Raw genomic sequence first — 25,379 nt, 5'->3', positions numbered from 1 at the left:
TTCTACTACAATCCGTCAGATCTTCATGTAGTGTAGGCCATCGAAAGTATAAAAAACCGAAATGATATATAGGGTTGGCAATCGATACCTATTTTGAATATCGATATCGGCAATCATTTCGGCAATATCGATATCGATATATCAGAAAATTTGAAGTTGAAAGAAATAACTGTTTGTATGCTAATAATGCATTTAAATGTGTTATTGATCAAATAAAAAAAGAAACTATGATCCTCAAACTATGTTTTCTTAATGTTTGTTTCGTTGACAGCTTATCTTATAGTATTATGAACAAAATAGTAATCGCAGCTTCGCGCTCGCCATCAATTGATGTTAACAATTTTCCTCGGCCGCTTATAACAATAAATAAATTTCTATTAAAATCGAGCTATTTCCCCTGAACAATTAATTAATTATTCATTGTCATTGTTGTAAACGACCCCAAAAATTACCGGCGCGGTGGTTGTACCTTCGTCTAGTGTGTGTGTTTTTAGTTTTAGCATGTTTTGAATGATAAGAAGGCGTTTATTTGACACAAAACATTCCGTTTATTTCATTTTATTGAAGCTCCTTTATTTTTTATACGAGTATCGATATTCAGTTCTTGATAAGGCGACAACCCAACATCACAACATTTTAACCCGATATCACAACATGTTTAACCTGACAATACAACATTTCCACCCAACACCACAACATTAAAAATGTTGTAATGTCGCGTCAAAATGTTGGGGTGTTGGGTTATCAGCCATATTCCTCTGATTATATACACTGATCCTGGTGTTGGTCAAGAAAGTTCCCCGGGATTATGCAGCGTGGTTTCTCCCTGTCGGTAGTGCAGGGCAAAGGATCTGGCAAAGTACAGTGTCCAGTTGTGTAAATGGGACAAAAAACAAGCTCCTATGTTCACATTGGCAGGCACATAAAAGAATTCTTCACAGTTGAATTATAATGAAGAAATGCCACGGTCCTTTGAAAATCGCGACATGATACCAATCAGCAACCATAGTAAATAATTTGTAACAACCTTGATGTAATACAGATTATGTATAAATACTTGTACATGTGTATGTTAGCCGATTACAGCTACCATGTACAATAGTTGCAATTGTAAAGACTTATTATCATGATATATTATATGTACTCAATAGGATTATCTATGGTGGATATAAAATAAGAAAGCGTCTATTGATACTAGACCGGTTTTATTGTTCACAGTAGTCCAAAGCAATATTATTTTATGTGCTTCGAGGTCATGAATAATAAAAAGGGAGAGAGAGAAATGGGGTTTAACGTCCACTCGACACAAACTAGGTCATTTCGGGACTAACATATGGTTCAATTTTATTTCAATAATTCGCTTGTGCGTATGGGTCTTTAGCAGTGGGAGGAAACCGGAGAAAACCCACAAGGCTCCACAGGCGACCCTACTCCTTGTCATGTACAACCAGGGAATCAAAACTACGCCAGTTGTCTCAATGACAGACTTTATGATACAGCACGCACATGCTAACCATTCGGCCAACATACCCCCCGAATAATAAAAAGCCACTTGTGTATTTAGTTTGAAATTTCCAAACTTCATAATTTGAAGTACAGTAAACTTCGTATAAGTCGGATCTAAACATGTAAGTGGACTGACCAATTTTATCCGAGTTAACCAAAGACAGAAATTCAATCTTAGCTCGATTAGAAATAAATTGCAAGAGCCAGATAATAATTGATTCAAAGGCACATTTCAACTTCAACTTTTCAAGCTTTTGTTTGTATGTGTGAGTAGATAACTTCCGTTTTGGTTTGAGTAGATACTTCTGTTTTGGTGTGAGTAGATACTTCCGTTTTGGTGTGAGTAGATAACTTCCGTTTTGTCGCCGCAATTAGATCAAATGGACCAAACATTTTGATCCGAGATGAGCGAAGATCGGACTTAGGAAATCTGACTTACGAAAAACATGCAGGATCAAAGGGTCCAAACGGTTTTATCCGAGTTGAGCAAAGATCCGACTTAGGCGAAGTTTACTGTAACTTTGAAGTAAATAGTAACAGGTTTTAGGAAGTGCAACCAAGTATTTTATGTTTTTGGATTATTTTTTTCTCTTCGATAGAAAATAAGGAAATTTTCAAATAGGCATCCCCAAAAAACAAATATTCAAATTCGTTTGCCCTTATTAACATGGTTCATAAAGGCGATGTAGATGTATATAAAACTGACTTTTTGTTCAGCCCATAATGTTTGAAAGAAAATGACTTGCGGTCAAATGCTTAAAGGAGCTAAACCTCCAACTTAATATTTTCCATAATAATTGAAAATAAAACCACAAATTAGAATTTAGTATTGGTCCATTTCAATCAATATCGATGTTGTTATCTTGCTGTTATCTTATCCAGTATTTAAGACACAGTGAACATTTTATAATCAATAGGTTCTCGGCTCTGGCCCCATTTGTAATGAACAAAGAAAAACATACCCTACAAAACAATGCAGAAGTAACTAGTAATGTCTGATTCAAATAATAAATTTAAAAACGTAGAATGGACTAAGCAGGCATATACAACTGTCGTTCAGTTTGTAAGGTTGATATATTTCACCTTTTTATACGCCCACATTGAGATGTGGTCGTATATTGTCATCGCCCCTGACTGACCGTCGGTCTGGCTTGTGGACGCTCTAGAGGATAAAGTTAATATCCGATTGACTTTAAATTTATACACAGTGTTTAAGGTCATGAGACAAAGAAGCCTATTGATTTTCAGCGATTTACTATAATTACTGCCAAAGTTATGGCCCTTGATCACTTTAAAAAATCTTGTGACGCTCTAGAGGCTAAAGTTATCATCCGATCGACTTCAGATTGGTACACAGAGTTTAAGATCTTGAGACGAACAAGTATATTGATTTTCAATGAATTTTTATGACGTGAACAGCTAAATCCATAATATTAAAAGTTTTGTATACCAAACGTTAGCATGGTGCAGAACTTTATAAAAACCAAATTTTAATGGTTTTCTGATAATTATTTCATGAGTTGTTACTCTTAATCAGATTTTAGTGTATTATAAATGTTTCATTACCGAAAAAAGTAAAAATATGCGACAGCACTTGTTGACTGCCCGGACGATTTAGCTGTCCTGGAAGGTCGCGTCGGCGTCATACGAGTGCCTTTTGCCCTTATGACTTCAGACATTGATTAATCAATCAGCGTTGACGTTTCTAGTGGTTTAACCACAGTTCCCCGCACCTCACACCAAAAACTCGCTGTAGCAGACTGTTTCATTGGCTAATCCCTCAGATCATCCAGAACGTGGACTATATAACAACTCTTCCAGATCCTGGTGTAGTAAAGAAAAGTAAAACGAAATTTTGAACAATAAAAAAACGAAACAAAATAGGGTCTGTGTTTTAATCGGATTGGAGCAGAACAGGAGGATGTTAAACCCCATTTCATTTCATTTTACAAGTCACCTAATATTTTGTCAGGTACAGAGAGAGAGAGAGAAAGAGAGAGAGAGAGAGAGAGAGAGAAATGGGGTTTAACTCCACTCGACACAAACTAGGTCATTTCGGGACTAACATATGGTTTGATTTTATTTCAATAATTCGCTTGCGCGTAGGGGTCTTTAGCAGTGGGAGGAAACCGGAGGACCCAGAGAAAACCCATGAGGTTGGACAGGCGACCCTGCTCCTTGTCACGTACAACCGGGGAATTGAAACCACGCCAGTTGACTCAATGACAGACGTTATGATACAGCGTGCACATGCTAACCATTCAGTCATCCAACCCTCTGAGGTACATTTACAATAAAAATCATTATTTCCAGGCCTGTGGAAGACATACATGTATATTTTTTAAACTTTTGACCCAGTATAAATTTTACATTGTATCTATCCAAGCGAAATAATATAGCCCTATATTAGATATATAATTGTGTCTTCAACTCTTGACCCATCATGTTTAAATACATTAACATGTGGTTTAAAGTTTAAAGAGATGATAATACCACTTCAAGGTTAACATCTGTTTCTTTACTTCTTTAACACAATTCATTCCTTCAATTCAACACAATTTATTTGTATAACAACGTATATTTGAACACAATTTATTCATTTATTTTGAACACAATTTCTTTTCAATACTATTTATTTGTTAATTTCAATACTATTTATTTGTTAATTTCAATACTATTTATTTGTTAATTTCAATACTATTTATTTGTTAATTTCAATAAATGAATTAAAAATTTAGATTAATTTATATTTTCTATGGCTTATTCCATTCTAGAATTAAAGATACATTCCCGCGTACAAACTGGGTGATTTAATGGTATATATGGACTAAAAACATATTCAAACTAATTAATTTGTCATAATTTTGCTTCAAATCCTTCTCAAACATTGTAATTTCGAAGGAATGCCCTGCTATAAAAATTTAATCAAACCAGGTCATGTTTACGTCACGTGACTTACCTCTCTTGGTAGTCAGAGGAGATTTCATTGCATTCTTAAGACGATGTTGTCTCTAATCGCTTACTATTTATTATAAATATCGAATCCTAATTAAATTCTCGGATAATCCACTACCCGCGTCTTTTTCCGTCATTTTTATCTCAGAAAGTGTTGTACGTCTAACTCTTCATAAAGTTTATCAACTTGTACATCAAGTGCTCAATGTTTGCGTGTGACCTTTGACATGGCGCGTGCAGAAATTCCTAATCGCGGGCTATCGATTAGGGGAACCCTTACATTTTTGTCCTGTATACGCTCCATGAGTGTTTTTCGGGGAATCCAGTATTTTTCTAGTTAGATTGGATATCTCTACTTTCCATATATAGCAAAATTGCCATACTTTTATTGGAAATAACCACCTGATAAATAGTTTTCTAGGAACCCATCTTTAACACAAATTGATTATTTAACATTTAATTAAGAAACCATTATATCAACAATAGTTAATCTGCTAAGTTGGATTTAAGCTGATTAAATAGAGCTGTAATTAAAGATACATTATGTGAGATTTTTATAAGGAGTTAGCCATTCTTGCTATAATATAATAGTTAAAAAATAGATAATGAAAGAAGAATATATTCAAAATTTCAGTCAAATTACTTTATTCTGAACATAGTTATCACCAGTGTAATTTTTTACTAGAAATGGGATTGAATTGCATCTTCACCGATTCTTAGTATGGCCGATCGTTTGATTGACAGGCGTTAACTCCACCTACATAATCTCTGCTGTCTTTTGTCTGCTGTCATCATATCCGAATTTGTGTTTTACCTTTTTGGATTTTTATAACAATTGGACAAAATGAGTGAGAGGGTAAATTTTCATTCTTACTTGTATTTTGGGTATGCATTAAATCAATTGAATATAGGACATAATATTATATACTATTCAAAAAAAGTAGGGGATATTTGATTTTTAAGTGTTATTAAAGTCATCTAATGAAACTGACGAAGAAACAAATGACAAAATGAAATGAAGTTATCATTCATCGATTTATTCCAAATGATCGTTAGACTAAGTAAGGCACAGACTGACCATTATAAGGGTAAAATGATACCCGGGGTCAAACAGCAAAGTTACCACAGCATCACAACCAAGTCAGTAACGGGTAAATCCTCCTCTGTTTGCCAAACAAGCATTGATCCGACGTGGCATACTCCTAATGAGACGTCTAAGGTCATTTTGGTCCAGATTGTCCCATTCCTGTTGCAACGCAGCAGCAAGTTCTTGGACATTGGCAGGACGTTGTTGACGTTGACGTAACCTCTGTCCAAGCATGTCCCAGACATGCTCGATGGGGGAGAGGTCGGGACTCAGTGCTGGCCAAGGTAATGTGGTGATGTTCTGTTGTTGGAGGTAACCTGTAACGATCCTGGCCCTGTGACATCTTGCGTTGTCATCCTAAAAGATGAAACGGCGGCCAAGATGTTGTCCCGGTAGTACTGGCCTGTAACACGCCCTGCAACAACATGTAAAGCCGTTCTTCCAGCAACAGTGATGCCTCCCCACACCATAACAGAACCACCCCCAAATCGATCATGTCTGATGACGTTAATGTCTTGGAAGCGCTCGTTTCGACGACGCCACACCCTCCTACGTCTGTCCAAAAAATCAACAGTGAACCTTGACTCATCTGAAAACATCACATTGCTCCAGCGTCGATTATCCCAGTGTTGACGATCCCTACACCAACGACGTCTTGCCTGAATGTGATGATCTCTCAAACAAGGGATCACGCGAGGACGTCGGACGCGAAGGTGACCCCTATGCAGTCGATTCCGAATCGTCTGGCCACTCACTCTCACACCAGTGTCTGTTTGAAGACGAGCGCTGATCTGATTTGCTGTGATGACACGATTTCTCAAGGCCAAGGTACGGATAAATCGATCCTGGGCTTGAGTTGTCGCCCTTGGTCGACCTGAGCGTGGTCTGTCCTGTACAGATTGTGTATCACGGTATCTGGACCATAGCCTGCTTATGACAGACTGAGAAACATTCATCGTCCGCGCCACAACCGCCTGTGTTGTGCCGATCTGTAGCATGCCAAGGGCACGTAACCTTTCATTTTGGGTAAGCCGACGCATATCAAAATTTGTTTTCTGGTCACTAAAACAATTAAACTGATGTTTCCACCCTGGAATTCAATGCCACAATGACTGTAACATTCAAAGTCAGAGTCGTGCAAATCTTGGGTTGGACCCCCATGATGATCCCAAGCATCACCTGCATTCCATGCGGTAGCTATTGGTGCGTTTGGGCGTCACATGTAACTGGAAATGTTTCTTCTGTTAGGTTCTATAGTGACTTTTTTCGTAGTCATTTGCATATTTTAGTATTATGCCCCCAAAATCAAATATCCCCTACTTTTTTTGAATAGTATAATACAATTATGATAAATCTAAAGGTATACACCAGTGCGTCGTGCCTTTTAGGGAAATAAAAATATTTTTATTGATATTATTAAGACATAAGACCTGTCCGTCTGTATAAATCATCTCACGGTCACCAGGAATTGTATAATTTGTCATTATCTGTGTTTAGATGTCATTTGTTAAGGCATCGCTCAACAGCGGCACGTGCGTGCTGTATCATACATGTAAGGCCTGTCATTGAGTCAACTGGCGTGGTTTCGAATCCCTGGTTGTACATGACAAGGAGTAGGGTCGCCTGTTCAGCCTCGTGGGTTTTCTCCGGGTCCTGCAGTTTCCTCCCACTGCTAAAGAACCCTACATGTACGCGCAAGCAAATTGTTCAAATAAAATTAAAACCATATGTTAGTCCCGAAATGACCTAATTTGTGTTGAGTGGACGTTAAACCCCATTTTCTCTCTCTCTCTCTCTCTCCTCTCAAAACTTTGCATTCCCAGGGGGGATACCTGAAACTATAAATAAACTCATGTTAGAAGCATGTCTGTCATCTCACTGCTTGAGTGAGCGTCCATTTTCCAGAATGTAGGCCTATTTATCATTACTTTCTGTCCATTAACCATACACATGTTCAGAATGTTTAAAGTAGCTAAGTCTCTAACTCAAAATCTTCGACATTGAAAGCAGGATTTACAGGGAAAAGATGGGCTTCTGATATCCAATATTCAAGACAAAATAAACATTTTACCATTGGTACACGAATTGTGTACCATAATGCGTTTCAGCGCCATTTGGAACAAGGGACTCAAAGAACGAGGCTAGGCTTATTCCACAAGTCATGTGAAATGGTGACACTATATTCTTATCTGGAGAGCATGCGCAATAAATACCATTGGTGAAGACTGGAATAACCAGACGCTAAAGATTGTCATTTAATTGAGACTTTGGCGTATTTCGCCGAACATAACTGATTACAGTAAAAAGAGAAACGATTGAATGTAAATCAGTTTATATACATTCATATTACATTATTATATGCGCTGCGACCCATTTGTGTCAATTTCTAGGTCCCAAATATTAGCGATTTAGCTCCTTTAAACTTTTAAACTTGATGTAAATGTTCATTAGGTGAATGTCCTGACTGAGTTCAATGATTAACATTTCCAGCTAAAGCTAAGTCGGGCTAATCAATTTTATTGGTCGATGCTTTGGGACAAGATAACTTTGATTCTATCTGATACAGTGATAGAGAGTGATAAAACTTAGAGTATAGTTGATAATCACTTTGATTGCTTGATACATGTACTTTTGAAAAAAATAAATGTGCGATTAATTATTATGTGTCATCTATTTATTTTGGGATTTCGACGGGGGACATCAGCCTTACTGTTGGCTTATTATTTTCTGTCAACTTCTTTTTCCGTCGTTAAATTGCAGAGTCTTTTGTACGCTGACACCTCTCAATATTTACAAAACCGTCAAGCAATTTGATCAAGAAATAACAACCACTTCCTAAGTCAAGATGACAGACAATAAGCCGTCGGGTTTCCAGTTAATACTACCCTGACATTTTTGCCAAGTGCTTGCCCCATGGGTGTTTTTGGGGTAATCCAGTATTTTTCTTGTAAGATTAGGTATCTATACTTTCCATAACAAATTTGCCATACTTTTATTAGAAATAATCACCCGATAAATACTTTCTGGACAATGTATCTTTAAATCATATAAATTGTTTAAGCTCTGGTAACCATGACAATTTGGTGTCATTTAATAGCCTCTAATCACTGTTTAATGTCCTGGTACTAACAATATTATGGGCAAAACATTTAAATATAAATAGAAAATTTGTATTGTGCTAGATAAATGTATTGTCATAAAATAATCTAAGCTGAGGTAAACAAAATTTGACCTGTTGGCAAAATTGAAAAACATGAAGTAGGGCATAGGACTTTTTGCTCAAGTCTATTTAAAATGAGTATTCACCAGGGGGTTATTTTGACCCTGACACAATATTGATCCCCTTCACTGCTTAAGAACCTTGCGCTCCAGCAAATTATTGACAACAATATATCATGACATGTATGTTGATCCTAAAATAACATACTCTCTCTCTCTCTCTCCGGGGGGGGGGGGGGGAGTGGGGGTGGATGGTCAAATGGTTAGCATGTGCGAATGGTTAGCATGCGTGTGCGCATTGTATCATAAGGCCTGTCGTTGAGTCAACTGGCGTGGTTTCAAATCCCCAGTTGTACGTGACAAGGAGTAGAGTTGCCTGTCCAACCTTGTGGTTTTTCTCCGGGTCCTCCGGTTTCCTCCCACTGCTAAAAACCCCTACGCGCAAGCGAATTATTGAAATAAAATTAAAAACCATATGTTAGTCCCGAAATGACCTAGTCTGTGTCAAGTGGCCAATAAACCCTCTCTCTCTCTCTCTATATATCTCTCTCACCCCCCTCCCTCCGCCTCTACCTCTCCCTCCCCTCCCCTCCCCTCCCCTCCCCTAACAGCACACTGCATGACAGGAAAATATGACCTTGTACAACATCATATCATTTCATCTTATTTCTCTTCTAATGATTTATCTGGCAAGGGAGATAATAATGTGTATTGGGTTGTCCTATTGTAATGAGTATCGATGTTATCTGGCAAGGGAGATAATAATATGTATTGAGTTGTCCCATTGATTGTATTCTGTTTTTCATTTCACTTTCAGCAAGCGAAAGCTGAACAAGAGGAAGAGTTTATCAGTAACACATTATTGAAAAAAATCCAATCATTGAAAAAAGAAAAAGAAACATTGGCCATGAACTATGAACAGGAAGAAGAATATCTGACCAATGATCTTTCAAGAAAATTGATGCAGGTAAGTCTCTTACATGTACCTTATATGGTATAATGCTATCACGGCTGCCCTTGTGACAAACTCACTCTTAACAACTGAAGATTAGACGATCTTGAGGTCCTCCAGTTTCCTCCGACAGCTAAAAAAACCCTACACACAAGCAAATTATTGAAATAAAATTAAAACCATATGTTAGTCCTGAAATGACCTAGTTTGTGTTGAGTGGAGTTAAACCCCATCTCTCTCTCTCTCTCTCTCTCTCTCTCTCTCTCTCTCATTGGCAGAGAAAGTTTTTGGGATTTACCGACTAATTTCCCCATGTCTGTGGTGCAGGAAGGAGGACCTGAAATGGACAGCTGTCTAGTCGTTCTGATGGGAAGAAAAACCAAGGCCCTGTGTATACATTGGCATGCACGTAAAAGATCCCTTGGCAGTTGGAATTCGATATAAGACTAGGCCATAGTGCCGCGGCCCAGGCAGAAATTTCCCTCATAGCACACTATAGTGTATGCCCGTCTTCATTAGCCCTGTCAGAGCAGAACAGTAGGACGTTAAACCCCATTTCATTTCATATTAAAAATTGACCTGCACTTTAGATCATAAGGTCTGTGATTGATTTAACTGACTTGGCTTCAATTCCCTGCTTGTACATGACAAGAATAGGGTCGCCTGCCTAACTTCGTAGGTTTTCTCTGGGTCCTCCAGTTTCCTCCCACTGCTAAAGACTTGTACGCACAAGCAAATTATTGAAATATGTAAGTCCCAAAATGATCTAGTTTTTACGAATTTTTAAACAAAGATTTGATATTCAACGAATGTGAAAGAAATTAGTGCTAGATACATAAGATTAAATGATATCTGATTTACAGTGGTAGTAGTCATATTTAATACAAATTTCCTGTTTTTCTACATTCAACAGTTGCGACAAGAGAAAATGGAGCTGGAACAGACACTAGAAAAAGAACAAGAATACCAAATAAATAAACTGATGAGAAAAATTGAAAAATTGGAAGCGGATACACTTTCTAAACAACAAACATTAGAACAGGTAAAATTCTCGTTAGTATGACAGTAGATCAGGTAACATTCTCGTTATTATGACATTAGATCAGGTAATATTCTTGTTAGTATGACATTACAGCCCTAGAAATTCACGCGAATCTCCGAATCGAATTCACGCAAGGATTCTCGTAAGAGTTTACGCTGCAAATCTACAAGGATCCGTGTAAAAAAATTCTAAAAAATGTTGATTGTAAAACAATGAATCGGCCACTATGGTATCATAAATAATCAATCCACTTTCGATTAAATTACAATGGGTTAATTATTACTTGTTAATTAATCCGAGTAATTAGCACATTTAACGGTGATTTTGATAATCTAGTAAAAAAACAAAACAAGCTTATTGATTATTCATAATATCAATAGGTTCAGTAAAATAAGCCATGTAGCGAATGAAGATGATCTCGGCATGGTTTGCGAATCGCGCGTCTTTCACGCTCCGTCCGTGTGAATTCCAAGTACCCGTAGATATTAAAATAATAGCTGGATCATACATTGATGGATTCATTGACCAGTTGTTAGGTAAATTTAAATCTTCATTGAATATAATCCCCTGATAGAACAACGAATACACGGAGGAAGAAATAGTGGGTATTTTCCCGACAGAATCTTCAATGTCGAATTTCAATGACACGCGGCATATCGGTAGGAATTAGGTTGATAAACCAGATCTAAATAGCGTTTACCATTATGATTGTTTTATACACATGCTGACAGAGGCTTAATTTTTAAAATATTTTTGAAGGCTATATCATAGTCTTACAGAATTTTATTTTATAGCAATTTCAGTTATGGTTGTCACGTGATCATTGTGCCGTTTGTCTATCATTGACGAATGAATAAAAACTTTTGAAAGTTACGTGAATTACAAAAGACTACAAATTGTGTTATGAAGAGATGCTGTGGTGCCGTATCAGCTTATTTTGGCTACAGCATTTTTTGAAACTGGCAATAACCAATAAACACAATTTTGTTTTTTAGACAGTGTTTTAATTAAGATTCGGAGGATTCGCGCAGACGGCATATATCAGAATCCTCTTAGATTCTCGCAAAAAATGACGAATTTTTAGAAAGCATTTAGATCGGGTAACATTCTTGTTAGTGTGACATTAAAACAGGTAAAATTCTCGTTAGGACGACATGAGAACAGGTAAAATTCTTGTTAGTATGAAATTAGATCAGGTAAAATTCTCGTTAGCATGACATTAGATTAGGTAAAATTCTCGTTAATGACATAAGAACAGGTAAAATTCTCCTTAGTATAAAATTAGATCAGGTAAAATTCTCGTTAGCATGACATTAGATCAGGTAAAATTCTCGTTAACATGACATTAGAACAGGTAAAATTCTAAATAGCATGACATTAGATCAGGTAAAATTCTCATTAGCATGACATTAGATTAGGTAACATTCTCGTTAGTATGACATTAGATCAGATAATATTCTCGTTAGTATGACATTAGAACAGGTACATGTAACATTCTCATTAGTATGACATTAGAACAGGTTCATGTAACATTCTCATTAGTATGACATTAGATCAGGTAGTAGACATTAGATCAGGTAGTAGACATTAGATCAGGTAAAATTCTCATTAGTATGACATTAGAACAGGTAGTATGACATTAGAACAGGTAACATTCTCGTTAGTATGACATTAGAACAACAGATAAAATGTATAAAATACAAACTTCAATCTCATTAATTTTAATTACCAGTACACATTTTAATTTGTAATGAATTACACATTTCTAGTTAGGGTTGAGTTAAGCCCCATCTCTCTCTCTCTCTCTCTCTCTTTCTCTCACTCTCTATTTTGTAATGAATTACAATTATATTTTGTAGTTGAGAAGAGAAAAGGTAGAATTGGAAAATGCTCTAGAACAAGAACAAGAAAGTTTAGTGAACAGATTATGGAAAAGAATGGATAAATTAGAATCTGAAAAAAGGTTTGTGCCCTTTTTCAAAATATGTTTTATCAATATGAACAAAAGACCGACTAATCTAATTAACTACATAACAGATAATCATTTCTTGTTTTATCTTCCATAAGACAGAGGGGCTGACAAGGACAACTGTCTAGTCCTTTGGATGGGACGGAAACAGAGGTCCCGTGTATACATTGGCATTGCTTGTGGACGCTCTAGTTGCTAACATTAATATCCGATTGACTTGAAATTTATTCATGAGACAAAGAATCATATTGATTTTCAGCGATTTCCGATAATTACTACCATAGTTATGGCCCCTGATCACTTTGAAAAATCTTGTGGATGCTCTTGAGGCTAAAGTTAATATAAATTGTTTAAGGTCATAAGACAAACAAATTCTAATGTTTTCTAATAATTACTTCATGGGTTGTTACTCGTAATCAGATTTTCATGTGTGACAACCATTGTTGACTGCTCGAACGACTTAGCTAATGTAGGCATATGTTTCGTTGCCTGGCAACCTATCTTTATCATTCTGATTTTAATTGAATTTCAGAATGTTACAAGAAAAATTAGAGCAGCCGGTATCAGCGCCACCTTCACCACGAGACATGAACAATGGTGACACAGCACATAATCTGATGCAACATATTGGAAATTTACGTGGAGAAGTTTCAAGGTTAAAAGGTCAACTACGAGCGGGTCAGCTTGAACGTAAGTCAGCAAAGCTGTAATCCTTGGTCGTAATTCACATAAAAACTTAAATTGAAATTATGTTAAGAAAGCAGTCATTCCATTGGTTCAGAGTTGAATATCCTAGTACAAATTTTAGCTCTTCGACCAATGAAATAGCAGAAGTCTTAAATTATTTTAATTTAAACATACATTATGCAAGAGCTAAATCTGCCTATTGCAGTTCTTTCATTAGGCCACACAAAATAAATGTCTTGTTTCTCGGGCAACTGACAGCTGAAACTGTAGGGAGGGAGGGCGGTTTCTTTTTTTTTTTTACTCATTGATGGTGCAAAATAAAATTTGGCTATTGCTGAAAATTGTTGGGGCGGGAGGGCGGTCTTTCTTTTTTTTTTTTTTTAAATGAGAAAGTCATTACTTGTTTACGTTTTTGCTTTCCGTTATATTCAACTTTATTGTACATACTTAAAACATAAACCCAAAATCAAGTCTACTAAAACACTGAGACTGAACACTGACTGAAAGGAAAATAATTTTCCATATTTAATTCACATAATTGAAATTGGTTTAAAATAAAATTCCATACGACTATGTAATAGCCCTCCATAAAGACAACAATATTTTTAAAAACTAAGCCTCTTTCACCAGGTGTATCAAAAATAATAATCATGGTAAACAGTATTTAAAACTAAATCTAGTATCGCCGGTTTATTTATAATTATTTACCGAATTCCAACCAATGCATGTCACACCGTGTCATCGGTATTGGAGATTGCCGGAAATACTGTTTCTTGGGATATTCGGTGTGTTTCTCAGGATATTCGGTGTTCTATCCACCAGATTCTAAGGTATGCATTATGACGACTATCGTCATCGTATCGTATTCTTAGCTATAATTAATTAACCTGTTCTACGGTTCATTATTTTATCAATAGGATTTTCCAAACAAGGACCGACTGAAGCCGGCAATAATGAGCCGATTACGATCGAATGATTGAAATATTGTCGCCAATGACTTTTAACATGAATCAAATTCTAGTTTATCAGGGGAGGTAATTAATATCACGTGATACAAAATGGAGGTTCTTTCGATATCAATAAAAAAGGCAAATCTGCCAAACTTCGCCATTGTTCGGATAAAAAAGACAGCATGTTCATCTGAATCAGTTTTAATACATTTGAATAGATATACATGTATGGCGGATGTAGGTACATGCGGGATATTTTTTTTACGACTTGCTTGTCGATGTGCGGGCGGGCGTTACATATTTATTTTTTTTCATCAAGACTAATAAATAGACTGCACGCGCAACCAATTTTGCGTGCGGGCGGTGCCCGAGAAACAAGTTATTTTATTTGTGTTGCCTTAGGCCTGAAATGTTACCTAAATTATTAATTAGACATTAATTAACTTATCCAGACCATAATCAACTCTCGATGGCATCGCTAGCCTGCGATGTTTATTGGATTACCTTTCGATTTGCTGTTCGACTTCCATTCATAATTAAATAAAAAAAATGGATAATCGAAGCTAGCCCCAATATTCAATCGCTAAAATCTTGATTCATAGTGGATCAATTTGACTGAAATTTTCAGCAAATTGCCTTTACATTATCTAGTTTTTATACGCCCACATTGAAATGAGGTCGTATATTGTCGTCGCCCCCGTCCGTCCGTCCGTCCGTCCGGCCTCCACAATTGCTTGTGGACGCTCTAGAGGCTAAAGTTAATATCCGATTGACTTTAAATTTATATACAGTGTTTAAGGCCATGAGACGAAGAAGCCTATTGATTTTCAGCGATTTTCTATAATTACTGCCAGAGTTATGGCCCTTGATCACTTCAAAATATCTTGTGGACGCTCTAGAGGCTAATTTATACACAGTGTTTAAGGTCATGAGGCGAAGAAGCCTATTGATTTTCAGCGACTTCCGATAATAACTGCCAGAGTTATGGCCCTTGATCACTTCAAAAAATCTTGTGGACGCTCTAGAGGCTAAAGTTATTATCCGATTGACTTTAAATTTATACACAGTGTTTAAGGTCATGAGATGAAGACGCCTATTGATTTTCAGCGATTTCCGATAATTACTGCCAGGGTTATGCCCCTTGATCACTTCAAAAAATCTTGTGGACGCTCTAGAGGGTAAAGTTAATATCCGATTGACTTTAAATTTATACACAGTGTTTAAGGTCATGAGACGAGGAAGTCTAATCATTTTCAGCGATTTTCGATAATTACTTCCAGAGTTATGGCCCTTGATCACTTTGAAAAATCTTGTGGACGCTCTAAAGGTTAAAGTTAATATCCGATCGACTTTAAATTTATACACAGTGTTTAAGGTCATGAGACGAAGAAGCCTATTGATTTTCAACAATTTTCGATAGTTACTGCCAGAGTTATGGCCCTTGATCACTTCAAAAAATTATGTGGAAGCTCTAGAGGTCAAAGTTAATATCCGATTGACTTTAAATTTATACACAGTGTTTAAGGTCATGAGACAAAGAAGCCTGTTGATTTTCAGCGATTTCCGATAATTACAGCTATAGTTATGGCCCTTGATCACATCGAAAAATCTTGTGGACGCTCTAGAGGGTAAAGTTAATATCCGATTGACTTTAAATTTATACACAGTGTTTAAGGTCATGAGACGAAGAATCCTATTTATTTTCAGCGATTTCCGATAATTTTTGCCAGAGTTATGGCCCTTGATCACCTTGAAAAATCTTGTGGAAGCTCTAGAGGCTAAAGTTAATATCCGATTGACTTTAAATTTATACACAGTGTTTAAGGTCTTGAGACGAACAAGTATATTGATTTTCAATGAATCGTTATGACTTGAACAGCTAAACCCATGATGTTAAAAGTTGGTCCAGTTTTAGTTTGGTCTGCAAATGAATTAAATTGATAAAAGTGTTTCTCCTTTACATTATATTATATAGATGAAGAAAAGATGGCCCAGTATGCGCAAGAGGAGAGAAATATTCGCGAGGAAAATCTCCGCCTTCAGAGACGACTTCAGTTAGAGATGGAAAGGAGAGAAAATTTATGTCGTCATTTATCCGAGAGTGAATCCAGTTTAGAAATGGATGATGAAAGGTAGGCAAAGAAAATCAATATAATCTAATAAGAAGCGAACTGCAGGGTCGTAAAAAAAATTTTGAATCCACTAGCTCAGGACTATTAGTCCACTGTCACAAACTAGACCGGCAATAGTTTCCACTAGTCCATAGTTCAACAAGGTACATGATTTAATCTTCAATATTTAGGCATATGTTTTGTTGCCTGCTAACCTATCTTTTTTTTTAATAAAGATCGTAGACTTGATTGCCTAATAATTAAGGATGTATACGGCTACTCGGTTAACCGAACACGAATCGGTTGCACTGGTGAAACGGTTCAAAAAGTTACAAACCGATATTCATTTTCATAATACAATCTAATCAGAAGTGAACTATTATTATTATTATTATTTTGGTGTATTTCACAGTTCGGTTGCACTGGTGAAACGGTTCAAAAAGTTACAAACCGATATTCGTTTTCATAATATAATCTAATACGAAGTGAATTATTATTATTATTATTATTTTGATGTATTTCATAAAGTGCTCAGATGCACTTTACAATTCAATAAAATTATAAAATTTAGATAGACAATATGATAAAAACTAATTGGAATAATAAAAACAATAAATTGGTACACATTAAAAGTATCACAATAATAATAGAGTAAAAGAACGAGAGAAGGATAGAGAGAATTGGGGTTTAACGTCCACTCGACACAAAATAGGTCATTTCGGGACCAACACATGGTTCAATAATTCGCTTGCGTGTAGGGTCTTTAGCAGTGGGAGGAAACCGAAGGACCCGGAGGAAACCCATGAGGTTGGACAGGCGACCCTACCCTTGTCACGTACAACCGGGGAATCCGAAACCCCGCCAGTTGACTCAGCGTAAAAGAAATAACAAGCCAACAGTGAGGCTGATGTCCCCCGCCGAAATTGCAAAATAAATAGATGACACATATTAATTAATCGCACATTTATTTTTTTCACTAAGTTTCATCACTCTCTATCAGATAGAATCAAGATTATCTTGTCCCAAACCATCGACAAATGAAATCGATTAGCTCTGCTTAGCTTCAGCTCGAAATGTTAATTATTGAACTCAGTCAAGACATTCACCTAATGAACATCTACATATACATCAAGTTTAAACATTCACCTAATAGACACCTATGCCAAGTTTGAACATTCTACCTCAATTAGAAGGAGAGTTATTGTGTTCCAAAGTTTCTACCAATCAAATTGCTTATCACTCTGCTTACCCTCAGCAAAAAATGTTCATTATCGAACTTAGTTAAGGTATTCATATAATAAATCTATACACCAAGTTTCATCAATCTCACTTAATTAGAACTAAAGTTATCGTGTCCCAAAGCATCAACCAATCAAATTGCTTATCTCTGCTTACCCTAAGCGGAAAATGCTCATCTTCAAACTCCATCAAGGCATTGACCTAATCAACACATACACCAAGTTTGAACATTCTAGCTCAATTAGGAAGAGAGTTATCGTGCCCCAAAGTATCAACCAATCAAATTGCTTATCTCTGCTTACCCTAAGCGGAAAATGCTCATCTTCGAACTCCATCAAGGCATTGACCTAATAAACACATACACCAAGTTTGAACATTCTAGCTCAATTAAAAGTTATCGTGTCCCAAAGCATCAACCAATCAAATTGCTTATCTCTGCTTACCCTAAGCGGAAAATGCTCATCTTCGAACTCCATCAAGGCATTGACCTAATCAACACATACACCAAGTTTGAACATTCTAGCCCAATTAGGAAGAGAGTTATCGTGTCCCAAAGCATCAACCAATCAAATTGCTTATCTCTGCTTACCCTAAGCGGAAAATGCTCATCTTCGAACTCCATCAAGGCATTGACCTAGTAAACACATACACCAAGTTTGAACATTCTAGCTCAATTAGGAAGAGAGTTATTGTGTCCCAAAAAGTGTGACGGACAGACAGACGGACGGACAGACGGACGGACAGACAGACAGACAGACAGACAGACGGACGAACCCATTTTAATAGTCCCCTGCTTTCTTCGAAAGGCGGGGGACAAAAATTAAGTTATAAAGTCAGTAGTAAAGTTCAATAACATGCTTTAGTGAATACAAAAGTTTTTAGAGTGGTAACAAAACTGGACTGAAGACCTTGTGGTTTTTGAAGTCCATTTCGTATTGGTCAGGGGTAGTGTCTTAAGGACTGAAGGGGTTGGATGGTCGAACGGTTAGCATGTGCGCGCTGTGTCATAACGTCTGTCATTGTGTCAACTGGTGTGTTTTCTATTCGCCGTGGTTTCGACTCCCCGGTTGTACGTGACAAGGAAGTAGGGTCGCCTGTCCAACCTCGTCAGTTTTGTCCGGGTTCTCTGGTTTCCTCCCACTGCTAAAGATCCCTACGCGCAAGCGAATTATTGACATAAAATTGAACCATGTGTTAGTTCTGAAATGACCTAGTTTGTGTGGAATGGAGGCTAAACCCCATTTCTCTCTCTGTCTCTCTCTCTCTCCATTCAAGTATCCTGAATAAAAGTATTGTTTATTAAAAAAACTATTTTAGGTTTACAATTTATGTGGTTTATATTATTTTTCAGACATTTTAATGAAATGACCAAACAGCAAGATTTGAATCACCCTGTCCGTCCACGTACTGTATCAAGTCCGATACCTTACGCTTCACCAAACACGTCACGCCCCTTATCACCAGGTAATATTACAACTCAATCTGAACATTTTCATTACGTAGGAGCCCTGACATGCTTTGCCCCTTTATTAATTAACCCTTTTGTTAAAGATACATTATGGGGGATTAGATAAAGAGCTGGCAGTTCTCACTATAAGAGTCAAAAACTAGATACTGTAAAGGAATTTGCTGAAAATTTCAGTCAAATTGATCCACGATGAAACAAGATGTTAGCGATGGAATTTTCTGCCTTGCCTCGATCATCATTACTGAAGTCGGTAGGATAAAAAACATAGTCTGGATTATCCAATTCATGATTTAATTATAAATGGAAGTCGAACAGCAAATTGGAACTTAATCCAATAAACATCACAGCCTAGCGATGCCATCGAGGGTTGATTATGGTCTGGATAAGTTAATTAATGTCTAATTAATAATTTCTATAACATCTGAAGCCTAAATAAAGACTTGCAATAGGCAGATTTAGCTCTTGCATAATGTATGTTTAATATATATCGTAAACTTAGCCATTCATGTAAGGCGTGTAAATATAGTGTTTAAATAAAACTGATGTCATGCGACAGTATGAAGTCATTAACTTGTCTATCCTGGGTGACATCATTTCACTGAAGAAACAGGAATTGATAAGAGAGGGTCAATTACTTATGTTACTCTGGTTTTCAATCTGATTAAAATACAGATCCTATTTCGTTGCATTTTTTATGGTTCAAAATTTCGTTTTATTTATCTTTACTACACTAGGATCTGGAAAAGTTGTTATATAACGTGCGTTCTGGATGATGTGAGGGGTCAGCCAATGAAACAATCTGTTACAGCGAATTCTTGGCGTGCGGCACACAGTAGAAACATCAACGCTGCTTAGTTAATTAAAAGTCTGAACATCATAGTTCAAAAGCCACTTGTATGACTACTGACGCGACCTCCCACTACAACTGGTCAGATATTTATGTAGTGTAGGCCATCGAAAGTATAAAAAAAAAAACCGAAACGAAATATATTTAATAAGATTGGCTGGTTTTCCTTCCCCATTGCAATTGACCAGGCCTCATGGTAACATAATTGAGCACACCTCTATAATTGACCAGGCCTCTATGGTAACATAATAGCGGCAGGAAATTAATGCAGTCAACCATGACTTTAATAAGACCAATTTAAAAAATATTTGCCAGATCTTGATTAAATAATAAGAGAATGAAATCCAGTATTTCTAAAGCAGCCATTTTGACAAGGGAAGTAACTCTATTTAAGATCACAGTCACCTTAGTTTCTGCATGAAATAATCTGAGAAATGAAAAATTTTGTTTGCTTTGACAAAATCATTTGGAATTCTTTCTTCCTTTTTGTTTACAGGAATGTCGTCAATGATGGCCAAGAGTCCTCCCAGTCCAATGAGGCGGAACATACCGGCCCAGATGTTTCACATTCCAGGTCACGGTCAATCGACCCCACTAAACCAATGTCATGGTCAAACTTCTCACAATACCACTATGGCGGGCCATGGTCCATCAAACTTTCTACCAGGGACTTCACCGCCTGTCTTTGCAAGTTCGGTTAACCCCAACATCCATGTAAGTAGCCAAGGTGGGAACTTGAGCCCGACTTAAGTCACATCAATGACCCAACGGGACTCAATTTGAAATATTTATTGACACAAGAGGGGACTCGGCTGTAAAAAAGAATGGAGGGGGCCCTTGAAGTGAAATATGGGAATTTTTGCCCAGACAACGGCAATTAATCAGTCAGCTTTAAAGTAGATACAAGTTCAAATTACATGATTTGGGGGTGATTTTAAATAATTTTTACGAATTTTTAAACAAAGATTTGATATTAGACGAATGTGAAAGAAATTAGTGCTCGATACACAAAATTAAATGATACCTGAGTTATAGTGTTTACTGCTGCTTGGAAAATTTAGAGTTGGAGAGCTGTACACGCTGAGCTTTCTACAGGTAAATTAAATTAGTACTGAAGGTTGGATGGCTGAATGGTTAGCATGTGCGTGCTGTATCATATGGTCTGTCTTTGAGTCAACTGGCGTGGTTTCGAATCCCTGGTTGAACTTGACGAGGAGTAGGGTCGCCTGTCTAACCTTGTGGGTTTTCTCTGGTCCTCCGGTTTCCTTACACTGCTGAAGACCCCTATGTGCAAGTGAATTATTGAAATAAAATTTTGAACCATATGTTAGTCCCGAAATGACCTAGTATGTGTCAAGTGGGTGTTAAACTCTCTCTCTCTCTCACACTCAAATTTTAACATCATATTGATTATTTTAATTTATTTTTATTTTTATTTATTTTTTTTAGAAACCAAGGGTTAGTCCTGAGAAATTTGTGAAACCAAGTGGATTCCCAAGTGACAAAACTGAGAAGACATGACAGTTATAAATTGTGTTTTTATTCAATGGCATTAATGCGTGTGATTCAGAAATATATATATAAATATATATATAAAAATATACTTTGAAACAATACTTACACAATGTTTATTTGTGGTAACATTGGCATTTAGTCCTAATGTGATGTCTTAACATTTCTGTGCTTTCTGTACCACTTGCTGATTGGACAGTTCGTTATCTAGGTAACCATGGCTTTCAAGACAAACATGGAAGCTGTAACTTTTGTTTATTTTTTATTTTTTTCTCGTGTTCGTCCATTAGTGCAGACAGGGGAGGATAACCTGTGTACGACAGAACTTTGTTATGAAAGAGAAAATTGGTTTTGTTTTTTGGAGTGAAGAATGGTCAAGTTTGGATTAAGAAAAACCCAAATATCTTTTGACGCCAACTTTTCTCTCGTGTTTCTTTTTTTCTTGTGTTCTATGATAATTAATAACTTCATGTGCTATTTAAGGCTTTTAATATTCTATTCTATTTATATATTAACTGTTACCGATTTAATTCTGTATCTACAGTTGTAGGGAAAAACAACAAGCAAGCCTGGAAAAAAACGATTCAAATTGTCTCAGACAAAATGTCAGACACAATTGTACCTGGCTGTCTTAAATGGGTGCATGGATAGTATTCAAAATAACCAAAAATAAGTCCCACGGAAGATCTGTGCCTAAAGCAGTTGTTGTCAGTATTATCGATTTATTAACCCATAACTGGTCAAAATCATTTTGACGTCAAATGGTCAGGCTAAATAAAGGCTAAGTTGAAATATTTTATATGCTTATTTCAAACGTCTACTGCCGGATAATTATAAGTGATAGACTCTTGACACCAATAAAAAAAGTTGACGGGAATAAGTTGATCTATAATTTGCACTATTTTTTTCACCTCATTTCAAAATGCAAATTCAGTTAATTTGCATAATTAACGAATTGTTTTGGTTTTTTTCCCGGTATTTTACTTCAAAAGGTGTCGAAAACATGATTTTGATCACAAAAATTATTGAAAGCGGCACCCTCACACGTTCTCTCATTTCCTAAATCATTTTCATCAGAAATATCGCCTTCAGAATCGGTTTCACCGATATAATCCGAGTCGGAATCATTCATAAGAATTTCAACCACTTTGCCAGTCTTTAACCTTTTTGACATCGTTAAAAAATTATGTATTTTGTCAAAAAATGTTGAACAAAGACATGTTTTTCTCAATGTCATTGAAAAGACAAGTTTCTGTCTGACACGCATGCATGGTAATATCAATTAAATACGAAACTAAATGCTACTTATAAAAAAGGTTCTTGCTGTGGTCAACTTTAGTCGACCATGACCACTTAGCTGTATATGGTTGTGGTGATTATTGTCGACAATGAACGGTTAAGGGTTAAAGGTTTGATGCATCATTTTAAGCAATATTCTCAATCTGATTAAAACAAAGATCCTTTTTTGTTTCGTTTTATTTTATAGTTCAAAATTTCGTTTTACTTGTCTTTACTACACTAGGATCTGGAAGAATTGTTGTATAACCCTTGTTCTTGGCGTGCGATGCACACAATTGTAGGTATCCTACTAGAAACATTAACGCTGGTTGATTAATCAGATATCTGACGTCAGTAAGGTCAAAAGCCGCTTGTATGACCCTTGACACGACCTCCCACTACAACTGGTCAGATCTTCATGTAGTAGATGTTATTGAAAGTAAAACAAAACGAAACGAAATATAGATCTGTATTTTAATCAGATTGCAATATTGTAAAAGATAAATTTCTAATAACAGTATCAGGCCAAAAATGGATCAATTCCGTTCGATATTTACAAAGTTGTGTTGAATTGAAATTTCATCGATCTATTTTGTTTGCTACATGTATGTAATAAAGTCCTCCACCATTTTCTTTTTGGCGAACAGAAATGATAGGCCCTTTTTTTTTTTTTTAAACTGCGATTGAATTCAAGTCATTATCTAGCATGAATATTTTGATTATTATTCTTAATTAAATATTAAATAATGAATCTTAGTACATATTAGCATGGATTAAGCCGTGTCAATTTTGATATTTTAGCTTCAAATGTTCAACAATCAGTCGAATTACACATTAGCCTGGATTAAGCAGTAAGAAATTTAAGCATTGAGAAATTTGATATTTTCGCAAAAGATACAAATGATGCATCATGCTAAACATAATACAATTACAATAATGTGTTTCGATCAGTTATCTTCCCTTTTCTCTGTGTTAGTCCCGAAATGACCTAGTTTGTGTCAAGTGGAGGTTACCCACCCCCACCCTCTCTCTCTCTTCTCTATGATCCAATCCATTAAATCATCGCCCATTGGGGTAATTTAGAACTTGTCAGAAGTTGCAGCAGCTATTTTGATTGATTTGCCACGAAACCTAGTCAGTCGGACGGGGCAATAATTTCAATAAATTAAAATATATCACAAAAAATAAACTTTATTGACAGTATTTTTTGGCCATTTAAAATTCCACAATATATTATTGTATTTTATTGAAATACAATGATTTAAAGCTACATGTTTACTATCTATTGGAGAGGTTTTCCAGACCTTTGTTTGACGTTCTAACTAATGATGTCAACTGGCAGACTATCACAATTGAAGTAACGACCACTCTCAAGATTAGTCGCATTATTCTGTTACGTCTTTTTTGTAAATCATTTTTTTTTTTTTTTTTTCATTTTGAGAATAGCCAGTACCATAACATTCCCGGGACTGTACAGCGCAGTGGACGCTTATGACTAGCCCCTGGATCCATTCACTTACTTTGATATGTAGTTTGTTTGTTATTTCTACGTATTGTGTCTTGTCCGTGGATTTGTTTTGTGTAATTGAGTGTGGTGCAGTCCCCCTGCACTTACTATTTGAGTCTTTTTCGTGAAGTACTGTATATTGCAAGGATGACATACATATTGTGGATTTTTATATCGTTATCACAATAATGAAATTTTCAAGTATCGTCCAGCACTAGAACCTGGTAGACCAATGAAAATAATCCTCTCATAATTTCTGTCAGATGTGGCGATGGTTAAATTAATCAATTGATAATGCTCAATACTGTTAAATGACAGGCATCGGAGCTTGGTGGCGGACGCATGATCTTTGGCTAGTAGGGGCCCTGAGTGGATTCGGGTGGGCCCAGGGTTCTCCTCCACAGAAATTTAGACAAATCTTGATCAGATCCAGATATAATATAATTCAATTTCAAGCCCTGGATCACCCCAATCAACAATTAAAACCTGAAATTCAAACAGAATCATAGTGAATTTATTTTGCCGATATCCCCTACAGCCAGGGCTGTATAAATTGCGCCTGGCTTTGTCCGTGACAGGTCGTTTTTTTCCAAGCTTGTTTAAAAGTTATATATACAAGTCTGAAGAGCTCTCTTCTAACATAATGATGTACCATGTATTACAGTTATTGAGAATAAAATAGAAGAATTCTTCAAAACACCAAAGAAAAAATGTTTTTTAAACACTCTTTCATTTGTGGCATGTGCATCTTCAGTAGAAGGCTTGATCTCGCTTTAACTACGTACATCTTATCAAGGCCTTCACATAATACCCTGCATTAATTTCGATTGAGTACAAGCCCAGTTTGTGATCCTTTCAGATTCCTCGGTCGTCACGAATACCAAGTATCGCACTTTCTAGCTAAAATGTCTACCTGTGATAATCAAGTTGCAAAGTTTGAGGTTCGTTCAATGTAAAGGTTTTCGTGGAGGTTGCAATGTAACAACCCCTGATTGGACGCTACTGTTCACGTGTCTGTAGATAACGTAGCTATTAAGTTCGGGAATTGTG

At 36.4% G+C, this 25,379-nt stretch overlaps 1 protein-coding gene across 1 annotated transcript in view; it reads left to right on the top strand.

Annotated features, from left to right (window-relative positions):
• Positions 1-25,059, top strand: part of LOC126810093 (coiled-coil domain-containing protein 6) — a 29,459-nt gene extending 4,400 nt beyond the window's left edge. The window contains exons 2-9 of the mRNA XM_050535057.2: positions 9,585-9,734; positions 10,633-10,761; positions 12,621-12,724; positions 13,263-13,420; positions 16,343-16,499; positions 19,069-19,181; positions 20,529-20,746; positions 21,482-25,059. Of these exons, the coding sequence (XP_050391014.1) occupies positions 9,585-9,734; positions 10,633-10,761; positions 12,621-12,724; positions 13,263-13,420; positions 16,343-16,499; positions 19,069-19,181; positions 20,529-20,746; positions 21,482-21,553 (1,101 nt within the window). The 3' untranslated portion in view covers positions 21,554-25,059. The remainder of the gene's footprint in view (positions 1-9,584; positions 9,735-10,632; positions 10,762-12,620; positions 12,725-13,262; positions 13,421-16,342; positions 16,500-19,068; positions 19,182-20,528; positions 20,747-21,481) is intronic.
• The last annotated feature ends 320 nt before the right edge of the window (positions 25,060-25,379 follow it).

The sequence above is a fragment of the Patella vulgata genome, chromosome 2 (assembly GCF_932274485.2).
Source record: "Patella vulgata chromosome 2, xgPatVulg1.2, whole genome shotgun sequence".
In the NCBI taxonomy this organism is placed as follows: domain Eukaryota; kingdom Metazoa; phylum Mollusca; class Gastropoda; family Patellidae; genus Patella; species Patella vulgata.
This window is presented reverse-complemented; position numbering and strand designations above follow the sequence as displayed.